Source organism: Jaculus jaculus, chromosome 2, assembly GCF_020740685.1.
Source record: "Jaculus jaculus isolate mJacJac1 chromosome 2, mJacJac1.mat.Y.cur, whole genome shotgun sequence".
Taxonomy (NCBI): domain Eukaryota; kingdom Metazoa; phylum Chordata; class Mammalia; order Rodentia; family Dipodidae; genus Jaculus; species Jaculus jaculus.
Genome location: NC_059103.1, coordinates 163,256,488 through 163,278,505, shown reverse-complemented (window position 1 = coordinate 163,278,505; position 22,018 = coordinate 163,256,488). Strand labels below are relative to the sequence as shown.

At 33.5% G+C, this 22,018-nt stretch overlaps 1 protein-coding gene across 1 annotated transcript in view; it reads left to right on the top strand.

Moving 5' to 3' along the window:
* Nucleotides 1-11,315, top strand: part of Triqk (triple QxxK/R motif containing) — an 83,866-nt gene extending 72,551 nt beyond the window's left edge. The window contains exons 3-4 of the mRNA XM_004656932.2: nt 4,703-4,788; nt 9,942-11,315. Coding sequence (XP_004656989.1) covers nt 4,703-4,788; nt 9,942-10,055 — 200 coding nt within the window. The 3' untranslated portion in view covers nt 10,056-11,315. The remainder of the gene's footprint in view (nt 1-4,702; nt 4,789-9,941) is intronic.
* The last annotated feature ends 10,703 nt before the right edge of the window (nt 11,316-22,018 follow it).

The following is a 22,018-nucleotide window of genomic DNA, read 5'->3' as shown; positions in this document are numbered from 1 at the left end:
TGGTCTGCATAAGTAGATAGAACTGAAGATTATCACAGTAAGCAGAAAAAAAAACATATTTAGAAAGGTAAGTGTCATGCTTTGTTCTATAAACATATATGCTTTCACATATTTATATACACCCATACATACAGAATTAACAGAAGGAGTATATGGGGGTGAAAAGATCTAAATAGTGGTGGGGGGGGCAAGAGAGTGCCATTGGAGAAAGGAAAGTATATTTTTTCTATGTGTGGAATTTAATTTAAATGTATATACATATGCATATGTATGACATGGAAGCAGAAGGGAAGCTGTTTGTGGGGATGAACTGAGCTAGTAGGAATAGGAGTGAGAGCAGAAGGAAATGGGGGAGTGGGCAAACATAGACATAATACAATTACAGATAAGCATGAAAGTGTTAAAACAAAGCCTATTATTTTGTACAGGATTTTTTTTTTTTCAAGAATGAACAGGCTGCTGCTACAGAGAGCATGGGCAAATCTGAAGGCTTTCTATGAACACACATGCTTTTGTCACTTCCTAGCCACATGGTTACAAAGGCAAGGCTACAGAAGTGGAAGTAGGCTTGCAATTTTAAGGAAATATTGTGGGGGATGGCATGATACATGTGACATGTAGAATATGTGAACATGAAGTTTTGAGGTGTGATATGACTATCCTGTGCCTTGTTCATTATGATAGTTACAGGTATTATAATCCATGTATATGTACACCAGAAGGGTAATGCAAGTTATATTTGTGAAAACTTTAAAATAAAACAGTATTATAAAATTAAATTGAAGAAATGAACCTCAAATCAATCTATCAGAAACATGACGATGATGCCAAAAATCTTTGTACCTATACTGTGTCATTGAAAGTGAATACCGAAATTGTGTGGACAATGTGCTAGAACTTTTGCCACTGTGTCAATATATGTGACAAATAAAGTTTAAAGTTCAGAATTAGTTATTTTCTCTAATTTTTCTATGGTTTCAACCTATAGTCCTTTGATTCTAGATCCATGACAAGATGCCATGTAGGAAGAGCCTATGGCACAGGTATAGTCACCTGACAGCAGACGGTAATCAAAGAAAGGACAGGCTCAGGAAATGACATCTATATTTGGGGACCGTGGTCCCAGTGATCTACTCTCTCCATATGAAGACTACCTCCTGAAGTTTCTACCCTCCAGAATTAACTTCTACACCAGCTGGGAACCAAGCTTTTAATACATGAGCCTTTTGTTGGGGGGTGGGAGACACTTCATATCCAAGTCTTAATAGCTGGCATCATTAAACGCAGAGAAACCAGATAACTGATGCTCCAGAATGGCTTTTTAAACCAATATGACAAATACACATTCATCATGTGACTCAGCAGTCCTATCCTTAGATAGAGGAAAACTTGTGGGATTGTCTTAGCAGGTTTAAATTATATTATTCTCTCTACTTAAAACTTAATACATAACTATCACAAAGGTACTCTGGTTACTTACTTCCTTATACTTATCTATTTTTATAGGTGCTAGAGATGGAAGCCATAGCTTTATATATATTCTCAGCACATTCTCTGCCACTGAGCTATATCCCAAACCCCTATTGCATTATTTTTTAAATTTATTTATTTGAGACCAGTGAGGGGAGCGGGGCTGAGAAAGGGTTGCCAGGGCACCTAGCCATTGCCAATGAACTCCAGACACCTCTGCAGCCTTGTGCATCTGGCTTTACATGGGTGCTGGGGAATCAAACCTGCACCATATGGCTTTGCCAGCAAATGGTTTAACTGCTAAGCCATCTCTCCAGTCCCCCTATTGCACTATTGATACACCAAAGATCAGACCCAGATGTATGTAGTGCTGTACATATACAGTCTAGATTATATGATGAGTTTTCCTAGATGCAAGGTGAAAGAAGGGGCTTCTGCATTTTACACTTTTTCAGTCATTTTAGCATAGACATCTGTCTTGAAGCCATTTATCCTATCCATAACTGTGGGCTGATTCCAGAATGCATGACCCATATACCTCAACAAGGAGGGGCCAAGGGGGGGGATAGGTAATGGATGAGCCTAATAATGGTACCAAATTGACTGTGTTCACTGAGGACAAAGTTAATTAATAAAATAAAATGTTGTGTGAGCATGTGATAAACAGCTGTAATCTCTGCTGTTTTGAGAATAAGAGGCAGGCAAACTGTCTCAAGTTTGAGACTAGTCTGGTTTACATAGTAAACCTGGTCAGCCATGATAACAAAATAAAAACCTCATTGGGTTCAGCAATAGATGAAGGATAGAGTAATGCAGGGGGTTGAATACAATAAAATTATATACATGTAGAAAAGTATCAAAACTGTTTCTAAATGAAAATAAAAAAGAACTCAAAAGATGCCTCTGTAAATGTTTTAATTGGGAAGCACATCATGCACTATATTCTTCTGGATATAATAGACAGAAAGGTTTATGCATAAATAAATACAGATGCACTGTTTGGAAAAGTACCATGTATACAATAATTTAACATTGATTTTAGATGCACGTTAAAATGTTTATATCAACTTTAGGGTAAATGTAGAAGTATTGTTCTTGTAGAGGATATAAGAGTTAAACTGAAAAAGGATAATTTACTCATGGTTATATGGTACTTTTAGATGAATGACAAATTTTTACAGTGCCATTGAGTCTCATGTATATTTGATTCTGTGTTATGACAGAACTTTATACAATTTGATTCATATTTGCATGGAACATATATTGCTTCTGATAACCCTTCTCATTTATTTTTTCCATTAACTCCAAAGATTATTATAAGACATGTATAGTGTAAATAAGAGAAAAATTTTGCTTATATCTAATCTTTAAATTCATTCTTAGAATTCCATTAGAAATCTGAGTTATAATTCTGAGTTGGAGACATTTGATGTGTCACCATTTTCATTGTTCTCAACTGTTTATATCTCAGCAGGAATAATGTCAGGAATAATTTGACTATTGAAATGTGAAATCAGAGTGAGTACTTGTCAAAGTTTTTTCAGCAAAATTAAATGTTGCTAATTTAAAATGCTCCAGAGTCAAATTTTCTACATATTATTTATTCCATGGTTTAAATTTAGATCATTTGATATACATTTTTACAATTGACTCATTTCTGCATCATTAAACCCCATCAGCAAAAAAATACTCATTAAGCCTCTGCTCACAGATTCAGAATGACGACTTCACATCAGCAGTAAGGAAGGAACATAACACTCCTTCCTTCAAAAATAATAACACACAGCTCTTCAATAAGAGACACACTTTTATGAGTCTAATGAATTCAGCTGTAGTATTTCTACTTCACTCCCTTCCATTTGCCTCACTTCTCTCCACTATTTCTACTTCTAAAAATCTATATGAAATTTTAAAGATACTTTTAAATCATTAGCAAACACATTAAATTTTTATGATATACTTTATATTAGATCAACTGCTTTCACATTTATTTTACTGTGAGGAAGACATGGAAATTAAAGTTAGAAGTTGTATCATTTAGATGAGGGAAATGTAAGCTAAGCTTTGGAAAGAAACTGATCACTGGAATGAAAACAGATAAGATGGAAAAAAAAAAAGAATAAGATGGAAACAAGAAGGCAAAATAATATGAAGTAGATTCTAGCATCATGTAAAGTGCTATTTAGAATAACGTGTCATACTATTAGATTTAAGAGTTTTCCACTAAGTTCCTAGTTTAAGAATTTGGCCCATTTTCTCTCTGCCTCTTTCCCTCCCTCTCTCTCTCTCTCTCTCTCTCCCTGTGGCTCTCAAATAAATAAAAATAAACAAACAAAACAATTTTAAAAAGGGATGGAGAGATGGCTTAGCAGTTAAGCGCTTCCCTGTGAAGCCTAAGGACCCCAATTTGAGGCTCGATTCCCCAGGACCCACGTTAGCCAGATGCACAAGGGGTGCACGTGTCTGGAGTTCGTTTGCAGTGTCTGGAAGCCCTAGCGCGCCCATTCTCTCTGTCGCTCTCTGCCTCTTTCTCTCTCTCTTGCTCTCAAATAAATAAAAATAAACATACAAACAAAACAATTAAGAATTTGGTTATCAAAAATATAATAAAATGTGGAAAAAATGATGGAGTGCCATATCTGCATCCAGATAGCCTACATTTTTTCTGGCTATATTGATTTTGCCCATTAAAGATGGAACAAAATTTAAATATGTATTCTGTAATTTATTCAGGGGATTAAAAGTTAATTATAGACGGATTCCTTCTTTAGTTTCAAAGAAAACTAGAGAATATGTCTCAAGTTGATTATTTTAATACTTACTATATTCACAATAAAATACATTCATAATGAACCATCCCTCTTTAATTATTAAGAAAAAATATTTTTCCTATTAATAGAATTATACATGTACTTATTTATACCATTGTTTCTAAGTGTTTCCCAAATATTTAATCACTTTACCTTAATATTCTTATTTTCTTAAAAATATTATAATGCCTAGATATTCATTGCTCATCAAATCAAAAATATCTGTTAGAATTTTCATTCTAAAAAAAAAAAAAAAACAAGGAAGTTGGCCTTTGGGGACAAGTTATGGTAGTCTCAACTGTAAACTTCTGTGTAACTGTGTCCCTGCTTTACTCTATTTCACATTCATTGACATTTCACAAATGACTGTAAAATCTGAATTATATATAAGCATAACTCATTGCCTGAAACATTTTTTCTAGGTAAACAGGATTATAAAAAAAACAAACCTATTTTACGAGCAACCAAATTAAAAGCAGAAGCAAAGAGAACAGCAATAGGCATAAAGGTAGGCTTCTCTTCAATGACTATAGTTTAATATATGCATGTCACCTCATTTTGTATGACAAAGTTGCATGAAGGCTGACTTTTGAATGTTTTATGATACTCAGAAATCTAAATAGATTACCAGAATTGAAGGTTTATGTTGAGAATTTACTTAATGGAAAACATCCTTCCTACTTTGGGATTCTGAAGGGATCTTAAAACAGTTACTTAAGAAAACCAAAATTTGTCATTTGCTGTTTCTTAGCTCTTTTGAATATTGTTCACATACTTCAGTAATGAATGCATGCTTAGTCTAAAACATTTTTGACTTTCAATAATTTCAATATATAGTTGTTTATATTATAGTTATAATCATATATAGATGGATCATTACAACATGTAATTTTACTGTCTTTTTACTGTTGCTGGGAGGCTCTATGATGAAATTCTAATGACATTTTCTAACTTGTCCTTCTTGCAAACCAGTGTTTATTTGCTTAAGAGGGATAAATGCAACTGAGAATAATGTTAACATATTAATCCAATGTGCTAGCACAATAAAGTTCAACAAAATTACATTTACATTATTATTAATGTCATTTTTTCCAAGTGCTTAGATTTGAAGTAAACTAAGTAAAAAAATTAATTTGGCAGTTTGACTATCCATTGTATAAAATAAAAATGTCCAATATATATTTTATTTAAATATTAAATTGTTAAAAGAAGATTTTGGTTTTCATCTGGAAGATAAAAAAATCAATTTTTCTAAGTTACAGCTTATAGCAAATGCCAAGGTATTACTACCCAGCTGGAACAGCTGCTGGGCTGCCAGATGATCTATTTGGTTGTCTTCCAGAATTTGCTATTATGATCATGAAACTCTGCCTTCTTTTCACTGCTGATTGCTGATTCTGATCAAGCCTTATCATGCACTGTGGTGTGTTTTCACAACACTGTCTTTTTGGTTAGGTTGTGTGTCAGGTTTTAATGAAAAAATATATCTTTTGTTTAAAAAGAGAGATTAATCTCTTAGAGCTTTTTTCTTATTTCACATGAAATTATACTCATCTATAAAAAATATTAAATGATCTGCTTTTGTATAATACTTAGGATTTTTTTAGATTTCATATTTAGTTACTTGGTGATTATCTCTAATAGAAAGACCAGCCTCCAAAGCAATGTTTAACATTTACTTTTTCACAGTATGGCTGGATGTTTTTGCATATTTTTATGGAGTAAAATATGTACTGCTTGCACATTTTATGTGTTAAGGTTTGAGAAATATCACAGCCATTCATTTATTTATACACCATCTTTTTACATACATCCTTTGTTGAATTTGCACTTGTCCTCTCATTTCTATTTTAGTTTGAAGAAATACCTGTTTTCCAGTTATAAGATAAAGCCTAGCAACATTGCCGTTATCTAATGTCTTTTAAAAACAATGTAGAGTTTACTTTTTAAAAAATGTCTTAGATTTTATTTCTAATATAAAATAATATAGAAGAATTTCTAACTTAATATAAAGATATAGCTTATTTTCATAAGCCAGCATGTCAATTTATTGGTAATCCTTAGAAAACAAAGGCTTTAACTTTAAACATTGATTATCTTGCTTGAAATTTTATGTACAGAGACTATTAAAATGATATAAAACTTTTTAGAATCAAAACTGTGGATGTGTTCTACATTTCAGATTTGGCATGTTAATTAGTTTGCCCTGTCAAACTTTGATTGTTTTGTCATTTTGACATAGGAGTTTAAATAACAAAGTTTCTTTGAGCAATTGCCTTTTAATGCTTTTTAATTTCCCTAGTGAGTGATTTTATCCATATTTATAATGTCAGAGAAGCAACTGAGAACTAATGAACATCAGACTTGTTTGACTTTTGTCTGGTTGATCCACAATGACCATAATCATGTATTATGTCATCATTTTACTACTTATTCTTTCAAATGAATAAGAGTCATACTCAAAATAATTGACATCTACAGAAGATATGAATAAGTGTATGGAACTAAAAAGTGCCAATAACAATGCTGCATATGTAATTAAAAGACCCAAGATTGCATTTTTGACCCTCACTGATGCATAATATGGCTAAGTCTAAGAAGCTGACCAGTAAAATAAATCATGCCATTTACTGCAAAACATTGTCAAGTAATATAAATGACACAGTAAAAATACAGAGCATGGATCTACATTGATCTACATTGATGTCACTTGTGAGTTGTTTGTTGATAGAGAAAATACCTTTTAAAATTAGGCACTTCTATATTGTATAAATAAGACCCAATTTAAACGTTTGTCTGTGATTTTCAACTAGCTGTGTGTTATGTAGTATTGTTACATATTATAAAATGCTCTGAAATTTGCTATGGAGGTAAGTTGTAGATATTATTATTATAAATTATTAAAAGCATTATATAATTTCAGTATGCCTTGTATAAAGGTCATGTATCCATTGCTTGGTATATTTTATTTACAAATTATAAGAGTGTGATGGAAAGAAAAAAGGATAATTACTAATTATCTTGGAAGAGCATTGTACGAAATCACTTCCATATTTAATGACCATGTTAAGCTAGCAATACTGTTTTAGAAATAGCAAGGTAGAGATATGAAGAGTTATACAGTAGACCTTGACCCCTACAGGCTTCTAGTGCATTTTTGAAAATGTCTGTTTAGTTAAAATTGTGGAGAAAAATTAATGATTTCAGTATAAAATATGAGTAGATTATAATAAATAGAGTTAATTTCTAGTTGAAAGCTATTATTATTTCTTGTTCTTTGGAAGTGTGAATAAAATATATTATGACATAGTAATGCAACAAGTGATAAAAATTCTCCAAAGCTAGCTGTTGTTTGGTGCTGTCCTACTAGAAAATTATTTTTCAGGAATTACAACATCAAGAAAATTCTTTACTAATGCAAACACGTGTATATCCTAGCTTTTAGAAGGCAGTTAATCTATATTTGTGAAGTAATTTATTTTAAAAGATTATTTTAAAAGCACACTTATAATAAGAGAATCTGTGTAAAGATTTGGTTTTATTACATAGGTAAAATATACAGCGTCAGTTGGATCCTGCAAATATCCCCTTGGGATGAACAGCTTGAAATGTTATGATGTTCTTTTTGTTATTTCTGGTTTAGAGCTAAAAATTACCAAAGACCAAATGACAAACAGGTGTCTAAAATAGGGTCACCATACCAGCATCCTGAACACTTAATTTTTGAATTTGATCGTTGTTTAAATCCATCAAACATTCAGCTTACAACTTGCTGGTTGTTTTGAAGACAAGTGTTTGACATGTGTCCCCACGATATTTCTGTAGCTGTCGTCATGCCATGTGCTGACTTAACATCCCTGAAATTGATGAGTTTTTGGTGAATAGTCTCTGCATTCTACCCTATTTTTTTTTTTTTTGTCCCATGCCCCTGAACATTCTGACAAACGACAGTGAGGGAATAAAGAGTTGTCTCAGGGACAATAAGGACCTGAAAAATAGTAATTAAAGTTGATATTCAGTAAGAGGGAGAAGCATGGACTCTAGGTGAGAATAAAACTTTATGTTTTGCATTAAGCCCAGGTAAATGGTGACTGCTATTGGTAGGTTCTGTTGTCCACTACAAAGAGCAGATGGAGTTTGCAGTTGTGTGCTACTTGTTTATTACATCCTCTTAAAATTAGTAGCTGTGTAACCAGATGGGTCTGTGAGCACAGCTGTGGATATACGGAAATAAATGAAACCTGTCTGATGCTGCCATGCCCTTTTGAGATGCCAGAGTGTTCCAACTGTAACAAAGAAAAATTCACTTCCATTTGACATTTTATTGATATATCAGATTTTAAATACCAGGGGCTATAAAAATTTTTGAAACAGTGTTTTCAGCCCTTTAGTTTCCATTAATATTTATTTTCATAGTTTGGATATATAAATATATTTAATCATGAAGCTAAAATTATACAATTTTAAAAATATTTTTCATCACTCAGCTAAAATTCTATGTTGTTTATAAATCAAATTCACTTTAATGTTTGTAATATTTATTAGGTAGCATGTGCTGAATTATTTGTTTTATCTTCATATTAAATGTAGGACATGTTCATATGAGAGGGAATGAAATGCCTGCCCATGGAATAATGCTAGGTAAGGGTGTGGTGCACAATGGAAATCAGATAGAATATTATAAACTTTAGGAGGCTGAACTTCTTTTCTACTTAGCCAAATGACTTGATAATATTGAGAAAGTTACTTTATAGTACCTCATACTTTTTGAAGAAAAATCTGATTTTTATCTTATTTAGTATATATTGGTCTTTTTTAAAATATACCTAGCTATTATAATCAGCATCAAGATATCAAATGAGATATATAATACCCCCCTTCATAGCTGTAATCAATTGTACTGTATAATTTTTCATTAAGTAACTATTCAGTTTTGTTTTTCTATTATGGAAGCTATAGAATTTGCATTATAAATTACTGTTTATAGCTTGATGTGGTGATATACACCTGTAATCCAGCACTCAGAAGGCTATATCAGGAAGACCAGCAGCTTAAGTCCAGCCTCAACTATATTACTTGCAAGTTTCAGTCCAGTCTGGCAAGGAGACCCTGTCTCAAAACAAAAACAATATCATTAGAATTTGAACAAAGTTATATTTATATAGGATGTATTTATACACATAATCTAGAAATATATTATCACAGTTATTTCTTCCCAGTAGAAATAAATTGATATTTTTCATAATAATGAACAAATTCTATCACATCAAATATGTTATTGAAACAATGAATAGGATTATTCACACTCAACAAGAGTCCAAATAAACTTCTTAGCACAAACTACTTGCTTATATTCTAATTTTGATATCCAGACAATGAAAATATTTGTAGACAACAAATTTTAGATTTACTATTAGAAAAATTAAACTAACTAGTAATAATAGAAATGACTCACCCACTCATGTACTTACGATTGCAATGGGCATTTTCATGTGAAAAATAAATTTCTTAGTGTAGTATGTAAAACAAAAGAATGTTATGATTTGGTTGAAATTTTACCTTCTACATTGTGGAGCAATACTGTCATTGTATCTGATGAAGTTGAAAGCGTTTACCAGTCTCTCTGTATCAATTTCAAGTATACTGTTTTCTCTTCCGTAGGAAGTTGGCCTTGTACTGGCAGCTATTCTGGCCCTTCTGCTGGCTTTCTACGCTTTCTTTTATCTCAGACTGTCAACGGATATGGACTCTGATTTGGACCCAGATGAAGACTAGCTGAACAGCAATCTGCATAGAAGGGAACTAATTTTTATAGAAGCACATTTTGAGACAAATATATTCTGAAGTACTTAGGACTTAAGTTTTTAAAAATATTTTCTTCTGGTACTTTCAGCTATCAGAATTATCTTTTTGCACAGGATATCAGTAAGAGGACACATCCTAGCAATCTAGTGCAATGTATGGTTTTTGATACTTTTATAAGAATTCCTTCTTTGATAGGTATTAATTTAAATAAAATAGATTTAGGATGCTAAATTTTTCACGTGTGTTACTGTACTTAAGCGTGTAATTCCATCAGTTACAGAATATTAGATATTGTTTTGTTCTATGTGTATCACAAGTGAAATTATCTATCATCATTTACAGAGGCATACTCAAATCATATTCATAGCAGAAGAAGAAATGTAAAGGCATGGGAAATTTTACTTTACAAAGATGCCCTGCTTTCCTTCCAGACATATTTTATATCACAAGAGAGACTATCTGCACACACATCTACAGTCATCTTTTTCCTTCCTTGCCAACTGTTAGTGCACATGTGCTCCATCAGAGATGGCACCTGGATGACAGAAGCTCAAAGAGTCACATATGTCTCTAAGACAGAGTTCCTTTCCTTTCAGGCTTCCTGGTGTAAATAGAAAGTTCAGTTGATCTTGATTTTAATTAGCTTATTACTCTATTAATATAAAGTTGAAATTCTATTTTAATTATATCGTTCTGGCTGCCTGAAGTATCAGTTGCCCCTGTGTTAGGGAGATATGTAACAATCTGTCACTTAATTGTGCAGGCATTTTCATGCCACAGAATTAGCAGAAGCACTTCATACACAGAACATTTTCCTGGGTAGACTCCTAAGTCTGAACATTACAAAGTAGTTAAAGCTATATTTTGTTTTTTCTGAGAATCAGTTAAAACTCTGTAATTAAAAATAAATTCACATCAGATTACTTTCTATGCACTGTTCTATAAGTTTTTGGCATAGTTTTCATTTGTTGTAGCCTAATGGTTATTTAGTATGTTTATCAGGAGCAAAATTTTTAATACATTTTCTAAAACACATGAACACATGAAGCTCAGAAAATTGGAAAATATCTTCACAAGAGAGTTTTTACATTTACTACCTAATGTAAAGAATATAGAACGTTGACATTTTGAAACATGTACATGATGTTTTAAAGTATATACATTATATTTATGCAAAATAGAAACAATATTGTTTCTGTACCTGTGAATTAATAAAAGCTTTAATAAGTACTGCATGAGGATACATGGCTTTATAAACACAATTTTTAAATTTTTATTTATTTATTAGATACAGACAGAAGGAAAAAGAAAGCGAGAAAGGCAGATAGAGAGAGTGAATGGGCATGCCAGGGCCTCTAGGCACTGCAAAGGAACTCCAGATGCATGTGCCACCATGTGCATCTGGCTTACGTGGGACCTAGAGAATCGAATCTGGGTCCTTAGGCTTTGCAGGCAAGCACCTTAACCACTAAACCATTTCTCCATCCCTATAAACACTGTTTCTAAAAGAACAGGTATTCTTTGCTTCTTTGCAAAAAGTTGAATAAGAGATTGTAGCACCATGTTCTGTGTTTTTTTTTGTAATTAGCATAACTTATTTCATCAGTGTGAAAATAGTCAAAGTTTCCAATATCCTCCTAAATTATTTATGCCACACATCTGAGGGCAAAATTTAGTCGGTGTTATTTGCTGGAATGTTCACCATGAACTCACAAGCTTAAGAGACAGAGAGTTCTTATATACTTGCCACAGTGGACCAATCCAAGTGGCATTTTTAGGAAAGGTTGCAGCATTTGACGCCATGTGGTATGTCTGTTCGCGAAGTGGGAGGCAAGGGAATATCCAAGCTGGCATTTTGGATAGGATGGGCCTTTTACTTTCCTGAGTGACATGCCACATGTCAAGAAATACTGCTTTCCTCCAGCCCTATCACATTTACGTGAGCAACTTTCATTTAGTTATTTCCCTCACATATGGTGTTAAAAAGCAGTCACATTAAATAAAGATTATTTCTGCGCTTTAGTGGTGATTTAAATGAGGGGATGTGTAATAATTGCTTAGCAGATACCTATCCAAGTAAGATAGTGGCAGGGAGTACATTATTTAAAATAGATGATTATCCTCTTGGAAATGTTCAAAAATTGATCATCTTAAGAAAAAAAAAAAAAGACCATTCTGCTCCACTCCTGAGGTATTCTTTTGGGGAAAATGTTGTTTCTAATAATAATAAATATTAGTCTAAATATGCTGACAGAAGGATTTCATTACCTAGTTTTATCAGTAGCCAGAGTCCATTTGTGTAGCTGATTGCAGTGGCTTCAAGAACCATAAATTTCAAGGCAAAAAGCTTCAATTTTAGTAAATAGCAGGTAAAGTGAGACAATATATGTTTATATAACACAATTTTCATAAAATGCATCTCATGAAGTCATACTAACTGGGCAGCAGCCAACTCTATAAACAGAAATCCAGATTTAAAGTCTGGTTTGATTCTTTAAAGAGAGAAAGGTGTTATCTTCCTGCCGTTTCAGTGAACTATGCTTTTGAAAAGTGAGTGGTATTTGACAGAAATTTGGGATTGATATCAAGTATAAACTTTAGAAGAGACTATTTCTCATATAATAATTTATTGCTTAGAGTACTTAACAAAACAAAATCAGAAAACGTTAGAATGACAATTTAGAATGCTCGATTCTACTTGTTAATTCATTTGGCAGAATAAATTTTTAACTAATGCAAAACAATTAAACTATAACTTGTGCAATAATGCAAATGAAATGCAGAGGTTTCTTATAGTGCATGAAAGTTTAGACAAAAGAATACTTAAACTTATTTGAGAAATGTTTTTTTTTTAATAACATAACCACATATAGCATTTCTTTTAAAAAATCAGAGAACCTATGATAGTGCAGACATAGAGTTGGTGTTTTTATTGTGGGTGCAGAGTATATCTAGATTTATCATTCAAGTGTTTTCGTAAAGGCAAAGGATGCACTCTCACCTGAACCAGTGATTTTAAGACCTGATAGTATGTGTTTTCTCATTTACATTATTCCCAACATGTAGTACTCTGCACACAAATTTGAATGTATGTAAAATATAAGGTAATAAATTATTGTTTTCTCAGTTTGGTATAATTTTGGTGTACAATGTGTGATTAAAATGGTTTGAATTTAATAAATCTAGGCATCACAATATTGTATTGATCAACTATAAATTTTTAACTCTTAGCCCTATGTTCATTGTGTCTATTATAATATATAGACACAAATCATATATATATATATATATATATATATGTGTATATATATATATATATATATATATATATATATATATATGTATAGGCTTTGCAGGCACGCACCTTAACCACTAAACCATCTCTCCATCCCTATAAACACTGTTTCTATACATATATATATATGATTTGTGTATATATATATATATATATATATATATACACACATACATACATATGTACATGTGTATATGTATATATAGAAGCTAGTATAAAATAGAACATTACATTGATCTTATATAGAAAGTCAAGTATTTATATTTATTTAATAAAATATTCTCATTGGAATTCAACTTGGCATGCATTTACAGTTGAAAATATAACTAAATATAACTACTTTTTTATTATTTAGTATGTATGAAAACTGGAGAGGTCTATTTTCTAGACTGTTAAAGTATATAACCAATTCATTTGAGTGATTGTACTTTACATCAGCTTCATAACCAAATCCTTAGAAAGTAAACTTGGTACACTTTTAGTGGCCCTACTCTGTAAGAGATTCTTGAGCCTGAGATAATGTTTTATTCTCTCTTTAGCAGCAATTAGACTTCTTTACACTTACCTGAGGCTTCTCTGAGGAGTTTCCTACTTCTCCCTCAGCAGCTTTGCCTTCTCTATTAAAATCATTCCACTGTAGCCTGGAAAGAACGACATTTGCTAGCTTTCTTTCCACTGACATCATATCTAGAATCAGTACAACTCACAGGAAAAAAAAGTTGGCAGATGAACTCATACCTTCTGAAACATTTTTACTATTTTCTTCAGGTTGTGACTACATAGGTAAATATAGAGGGAAGTTGGAAAGCAATTTAAAGAATTAGACTGGTGTGGAAACACTCATAGTGCACCAGTAATTCACTGAAAACAATTGAACTGCAGCCGTATTCTGCCTACTGACTCCTTGTTAGATAATTTTTTTTATCCCTAGCAACAGATATGAGATATTTCAAGAAAAATAAGATACTTTACACACCATAAGAATTTTTGATGACAGTACCCCCTCCTATTTTTCATTTTTTAAAACAACAACCAAATTGGTGGGGAGGCAGCCAAAATTTGAGGTACCAGTGCTTCTCGAACAGATGTCGCACCATTATTTTTTAGCTCGTTTAGATGAATAAACATGTTAAACTGTGAAGTATTACATTTTAGATTTTTTCATTAAAAAAGGAGACAATCTGTTTACTGTCCTAATTGAGACAACAATCCTTGTGTTTGCCAGTTTTGGCAGTCATAACAATGAACTATAAATATTTGGACCAATCAAGGAAATGGTGACTATGAAGGCTATAGCATGTGCAAGGTTCTGTTTTCATGGCACCATCTTAGTAACTTCATCAAATACAATCACTTGTGTGAAGATAAAGTTTCATGGTAAAGCTAAAATAAATTGATTTCATTGTCTAATTTCCTTCTAGTTTATCAACCTTTTTCATGTTCAACTATCCATCTGCTTGCAACAAATTGCTTCTGTAGTTGCTCTGTTGAGTGCAATAAGACAGGTCCTCACTAGATTGCCTACACTGTATGTTTTGGAATAATACAAAATCCAAGGAATTTTGCCTTTACTTTGTGCAAATATATAAAAGGAGATTAAAGATATTTTAAGTACCCTAAATCGCAGCAAATAGTTTACTTTCAAATAAGACTTTCTGGATAAACACTAGTGAGTGTGTTTGCTGTAATGACCAAGAGAAGAGGGTCGTAATCTTTCCTCCTAAGGTCATGCTTGGTGTGCATAACCAGAGTGGGGCAGTGTGTAGACTGGTGACTATTATTTACAGTGCTAGTTCTAAACTCTTGTGATCTAGATAAGGGGTTTTTATCTGGACAGCTTGTTTGAATTCTTCAGGTGTCTGGCTCCAACTATTCACTTCTGCACTGTATCTTTCACTTCTGCACTGTATCTTTCACTTCATACTTGGGTGAGTCTTTAACATTCCCTCAGGTGTTTCATCTTGTTTTTCTTAAGTCTCACTTCTACTTTAATGAGTTAGCCTACTCTTGTTCTTACCATGAGTATGTGTGCTTTTTAAATACTATCTACATTGAAGAATCATTCACCTTTCCTTATTTCTCTTTCCTACTACTTAGCTGCTCTCTATGTCTTGTGCAAATATAGCAAGAACAAGGCAACGAACTTCAATGTTCCCAACACAACGTTACAACAATTGCATTGTAACTGTTTTGTTAATTTTTCCTTTTGTAAATACTCTGAAATAGTTTGAAGTAAACCCTAGGTTTTTGACATTTTTGTAAGCAAATAATCAGTATCCCTACCATACAAGAATGTGGGCTTTTCATCTGGGCATGCAACTCAGTTGGTAGAGTACTTGCCTGGTATGCATGAAGCCATTGAGTTTAATCCCCAGCACTACAAAAACCAAGTGTGAGAGTGCATGCCTATTATTTCATCAGTAGAAGCAGGAGGAATCCTCTCTCTACAAATTGTTTTTTGTTTGATGCATATTGCCAGAAGCCATTGCTTCACCAGATAGAATTGAATATTATTTCTTAGTATATTCTAATACCAAGTGTGGTAGTTTTTTTAAAAGATTTAATTTATTAGTTTTCTTTTCAGCAAATGCAGGCAGTTTGGTACCATTGTTTAGGCTCATCCATGACCTACCCCCTCCCAATGTCCCTCCTTGTTGATGTAAATGGGTCGTGCATTGTGGAGTTAGCCCACAGTTATTGGTACGATAAATATCTCTGCATAGCATGACCCAACATGTGACTCTGACATTCTTTCTGCTCCCCTCTTCCACAAAATTTCCCTGAGCCATGTTGGGTTCATTTTTGGTCTGCTTCAGTGCTGAGGTGTTGGGGGCCTCTGAGGCTCTGGCTCTCTGATTTGGTAGGAGTTGATTTTTCTCTGTGTTGGTCTCCTTCCCCTTTGTGCTGGTATCCGGTTCATCAGGAAAACAGCACCCTTGCTTGTTTTGCCAATTTTCCTTAGCTTCAGTTGGGCCCCTTTTGAGGTATGATGGGGCAGCTCTCTCCTTAGGATCTGCATCTATCTGAAAAAGAGAAGCAGATTCTCCAACGGAGAGTAAGTTAGCACCCGGAAAATTGAGAGGAACACTTACTTTTTTGATAGAGAGTGTAATAGGTATAGGCCCTCTTGTACCCCATGATTGATGGTAGCTTGATATTGGAGAGTGGGCTTATGTTTGGATATGGTTCTGACTTGTTTCCCAGCTCCAGCTATGGGTCCCAGTTCCACTTAGGGGATCAGTTAGCCAAATCAAGAGCAGTTGGTACCCCACCATGGCTGTGTGCCACTATTGCACTTCTGTGGGCATCACACCAGGTTATTTGTTGCAAAGTAGGTTAGAACATGAGTTACTTGGACAGATATTGGTCATTTTCCCCAGTCACCCAGGGTAGTTTGAATGTATTCCCCATAGACTCAGGTGTTTTATTATTTTTTAATTGAACTTACAACCTGAGCCCCTAGATGGCAAATCACTGTTACAGGGGGTATGTCACAGGGGCCAGATCTTGAGTTCATCCCTAAGTTGTGTGTAGTTTTGCACTCTGACTGTTCCTGTTTGGTACTGGTAATTTTGTGGTGCTGGCTGGTTGTTGTTGTCTCTTTGTTTGGATCAATGAAAATGAGACAGCTTCTTCTGCCATTGATGGTTTTTCCCTGGAATATTTAATCCTAAAATAAACCATTTCTTCCTATAAGCTGCTTCTGGTTGGATGTTTGCCCCAGTAAAATGGAGCTGAATTCAATAACAAGTCATTATTTAAATATCTGTAAATATTATAAAGATATCTACTTGTGACAGTTTTTAATTAGATCCATTGTGCACTTGGAAGAGTGTCTCTCAACTTCCATAACCAACCATTTTTATATTTGCACGTTCTTTTGAACATCCAATGTACTTGATTTGTACTTAGTCATTGCTATGCATTTTATTCTTCTGCTTTTCATAAATTAATGTTCAATCCTTGGTGCATTTAAAATAAGAGTATTTCATAATACTGAATAAGGAATATGATATCTGTTTTCTCCTTTGTGCAGGTAAGATATATCAACTGGGTTTATATGCTATTAACATGATTCCTTTTGATATAAAATTTCCTATGAATATGGATTTCAGTATCCAATTAAAATTGTTTATTCATTCTGTTATCTTATTTGTCACGTAGGAATTGGGAAACATGGATGGGATTTCCAGGTACTTTTTTTTTTTTTTTTTTTTGGTTTTTCAAGGTAGGGTCTCACTATAGCCCAGGCTTACCTGGAACTCGCTATGTAGTCTCAGGGTGGCCTCGAACTCATGGGGTTTTAATCAGAGGTATCATGTTAATTATAAGCATTCTTCATTCTACACTAATTATTGAACTTGAATCCAGTACTTGGGATGATGCATGTGGGTGGTGGGGACTGAGAATGGGCATGCTGAATAAAGACGAAGCTTGCTACAGCCCGGATGATGAAATATCTGATGGCATTGTAAGCTCATTTTGTTTTTAATATCCTCAGAAGAGAAGAAGAGAAACTTAAGATGCTCATTTTAATAATCATTAAATTAAGTGATTGTTTTTAAAGAAATTTTGAAAATTGTAAGACAAAACTAAAAGTGAAAGAAAAATTTTAAATAGTAGGTTATTCTTTTAATTTATATATTTATTTAAAAACATTGTTCTATATGGACAAATTGTACATAAGAAACCATAAGTAGGGCTGGAGAGATGGCTTAGTGGTTAAGGCATTTGCCTGCAAAGCTAATGGACCCATGTTTGATTCCCCCGGACCCACGTAAGCCAGATACACAGGATGGCACATGACTGGAGTTTGCTGTAGCTGGAGACATTAGGGGACCCATTCTCTTTCTGTTTCTCTCTTTCCCTCTTTTTCTCTCACTTTCTCAAATAAATTGAAAAACATGTTTTAAAAAAAGAAACCATAAGTAACCTCTTGGACACATAGACTTAAATTTTAGTAGGACTTTTGAAACTTTCCCATATAAACACTTTCATCAATGCACTGATTATGCCTAACACTCATTTTTTCTATGTTCATGTAAAATGACTAATGTATTTAAATTGTATATAGTACATCTATATCTATACAATTGAAAGAATATTACCAAATTAGCAATCATCTTTCTGCCTGGTGCCTGGCATGTTAGAATTTGGTATTGTCTGTCATCTTAATTTTTGCCATTTTGAGATATCTATTTATTTAGATACACAAAATTGTGCTATTTTATTTTTAGTTTCTCACACAGTTTTTTTCTCTTCTTAGCAATGCAGCTTTCTTTTCTTTTTCCCTTCCAGAGCACATGTTAGGTAGAGCTCTAGTCTACACATAAACAGTCAGCATGGGAGGCTAAGGTCTTTACTGACTACTGATGGAGGAGAGCAAAGACCTTGCTTGTTTTTTCTCTGAAAAATTCTTAATTTATTTCTCTTCATCTTTTATATTTCTACTACACCATCAAGCACAAAATCCTTTTTCTTTGATTTTTGATTGTCAAGAAACAGTGCTTTTCAAAGGTGCTGATGTTTCAAACACTTCTCCTTTTCACTTCTCTACAGCCAGTGCCTCAAACTATCAAATATCAGACCCAGACTTTCAGGATGAGTTTTAGCATTCTGTTCCTCTGGTCTGTGCCCTGGGCTTATTACCATGCTCCATCTCCATGGCCTGGGCCTTGCTAGGATGCACACCCTCCATCTCCTCTTGTGCTTCTTAAGCTTCCCTTGTCTGTTTTCTTCATCCAAAGGTTTACAGTAGTGTTAGAATGTCTATGTCATATGACTTTAATACATCAACTAAGTAATTGGATAGTCATGGTGTGTTCTACTTCCCAGTAAGGCTAGTCTTGATTTATTTGTAATTTTACTTGAACACTGTTTGAGACAGCTTTGCTCTGTAGCCCAGACTGCCTTAGAACTCATGACTTTGCTGATTTTGTTTCCTGAGTGCTAAGGATTCCAAGTGTACACCACCACATCCAGCTGATTTCTTTGTATGGATGTATGTGTGTGGGTGGGGGGGATTGCACATGTATGTGATTGTATACACATGTGGAGGCCAGACCTTGACTCCAGGAGTCTTCACACCTCATTTTCTGAGCCAGGATCTCTCATTTAAATCCAGAGCTCACTGATTCACTGATTTTGTTAGTCTAGCTAGCCATGTTGCCCAGGGATCCTTGACCCCTGCAGTCTTGCAAGCACTGAGATTACAGGCAGCTTGCCACACCCACCCAACATATGCATGAGTACTGGCGAGCTAACCTTGGTCACTCACAGTTCTATGGCTAGTGCACTACTAGCTGTGCCATTGCCGCAGCCACCATCTTACTCTTTTATTTTTTTTTTTTTTGGTATTATCAATATGAAGTAACATTTTTGAAGAAATTCAAAGCCATGAGGACTCTGTTACTTCCACTGCCAGGATTTCCTTGGAAACCAAGATATGAGGTTATCATTTTTCTAGGATAAATATATAGCAAAATCACCTTACATGTTTATCCATAGGTTTGTAATGATTTGCATTTAAAAATGTATCTTTGAGTTGTGTATTTATAATTACTCTCTATACTTTAAGGAAGGAATCTTATAGTTTTAATTTTTACCACATTACTTCACATAATAGCTTACAAATAATTTCTCAATAAACAATTACTAAGAATAATGGCTATAAGAAAACAATTTTAAGGAGGTATAAGCACAACATGTTCTCGGCTTTTTATGTTACATGTCTTTTTCTAAATACCTTGCATAGATAACTGCTATGAAATATCTTCTAAAACAATTAAAATATAGTCCATCTTACTTAAAAGGCACTATATTTTAAGAAGAAACATGCTTCTAAAATCATATGCGTCTGAAAAAACTGAACATAATGGAGACTAATTTCTCTACTTCTTATTTTCTCAATATCTTTTCTGTAAAAATATAATTAAACACCCATAAATTCTGTTCTTTATTGCAGTGTGTGTAGAAATTTAAGCAGCAAACAATAGGAAAATATAACATATTATTTAATCTCTGCTATTTGTTAATTCATTTAATTTAAATGCAAATTGTATGTTTTATTAATCATAAATTGCTTGGCATCAGGTTTTTCCGGGTAATGAGCAATTCGGGAGATGGCACTTTTTTGAAATTCTAATAAAGTATTCTACAGAACCTTCTTCCTTTGTGAGCATTGCTGTCCCTTGAAGCATCCTGAAATATGGAGCTAAAATGATTTCAAACCTCAGAAGGTTTTCAGGGTTGGAGTAGAGACCACTCTTGGCTTCATGGCTAGATCTGAACACTGAGTTAAGAAGCAATTTCAAATCAGTCTGTAGAAATATTTCACTTGTGATCATGAGCAAACAGAGGCCCTCTCTCCAGTAGGTGTCAGAAGTCATGTGATGGACACTAATGATGTCTGCTGCCTTTTATCATCTGTCAGGGACAAGTCACATTTTTTTCCACACTGACAGTTAAGAACATTTAATGAAACAAAACAGCATTATCGAGCTCCAGGTTCCCTATCTTCTTTGGTCCTAGAAATGAGGGTCCAGGTTCATTAAATTGTTGCTTGTGGAGGTAGCCACAATTACAATCTGTCTACTGAAGCAAAAATTATGATTAAGATCCCAAGCAAAGCTTTCATGCACACTGACCCTTTTGTTTCTACTTCAAAAGTTCAAATCAATTCAACAAATAGCTCAGGCTTAGGATATACATATTCACATATGTATATCACATATATATATATGTACGCATCTGTATACATATTTATGTACATAAAGTTTAATCATTCTTTTATATACAAGTATATGTTCATTGTTGAAAAACATAAAAACTAATCACATACTAATACTTTTTGATATTTTTTTCATTTTGTTATTTAACTTTCTCTATATAAATTTAGAAAATGTTCATATTCATACAAAATGGACAACTTATTTGTTCCCAGTCCTCTGTTAATGACTCCAGTAATATCTAAATTCTGTCTTAAACCAAGAGATGTATAACTGTAGACAGAAACTGACCAGTTATATTGACATTTTCTTTCTTATTCATTCAGCCAATATATATTCTTTGGGTTTCTATAACATGCAAAGGCACTTTCTAATAAGAAGAAATGCTGCAGTGAAGTCAAACTAAAATAAAAATACATATACACACACACACACACACACACACACACTATGGCTTTGTAATATATCTTTAGATCAGGTATGGTGATGCCACCAGAGGTATTTCTTTTACTGAGGATATGTTTGGATATGTGAGGCCTTCTGCCTTTCCATATGAAATTTGAGATCATTTTTTTCTATCTCTGTGAAGAACACTGTAGGGATTTTAACTGGAATTTCATTAAATCTATATATTGCCTTTGGTAGGATTGTCATCTTCACAATGTTAATTCTGCCTATCCAGGAGCATGGGAGGTCTTTCCATTTTCTCAAGTCCTCCTCAGTTTCTTTTTTGAGTGTTTTTATGTTTTCGTTGTATAGATCTTTCACTTCCTTGGTTAACATTATTTGAAGGTATTTTATTTATTTATTTTTTTGTTGCTATTGAAAATGGGGCTATATCCCTTATTTCTTTCTCTGTATTTTTGTCATTTGCATATAGAAATGCTACTGATTTTTGTGCATTGATTTTG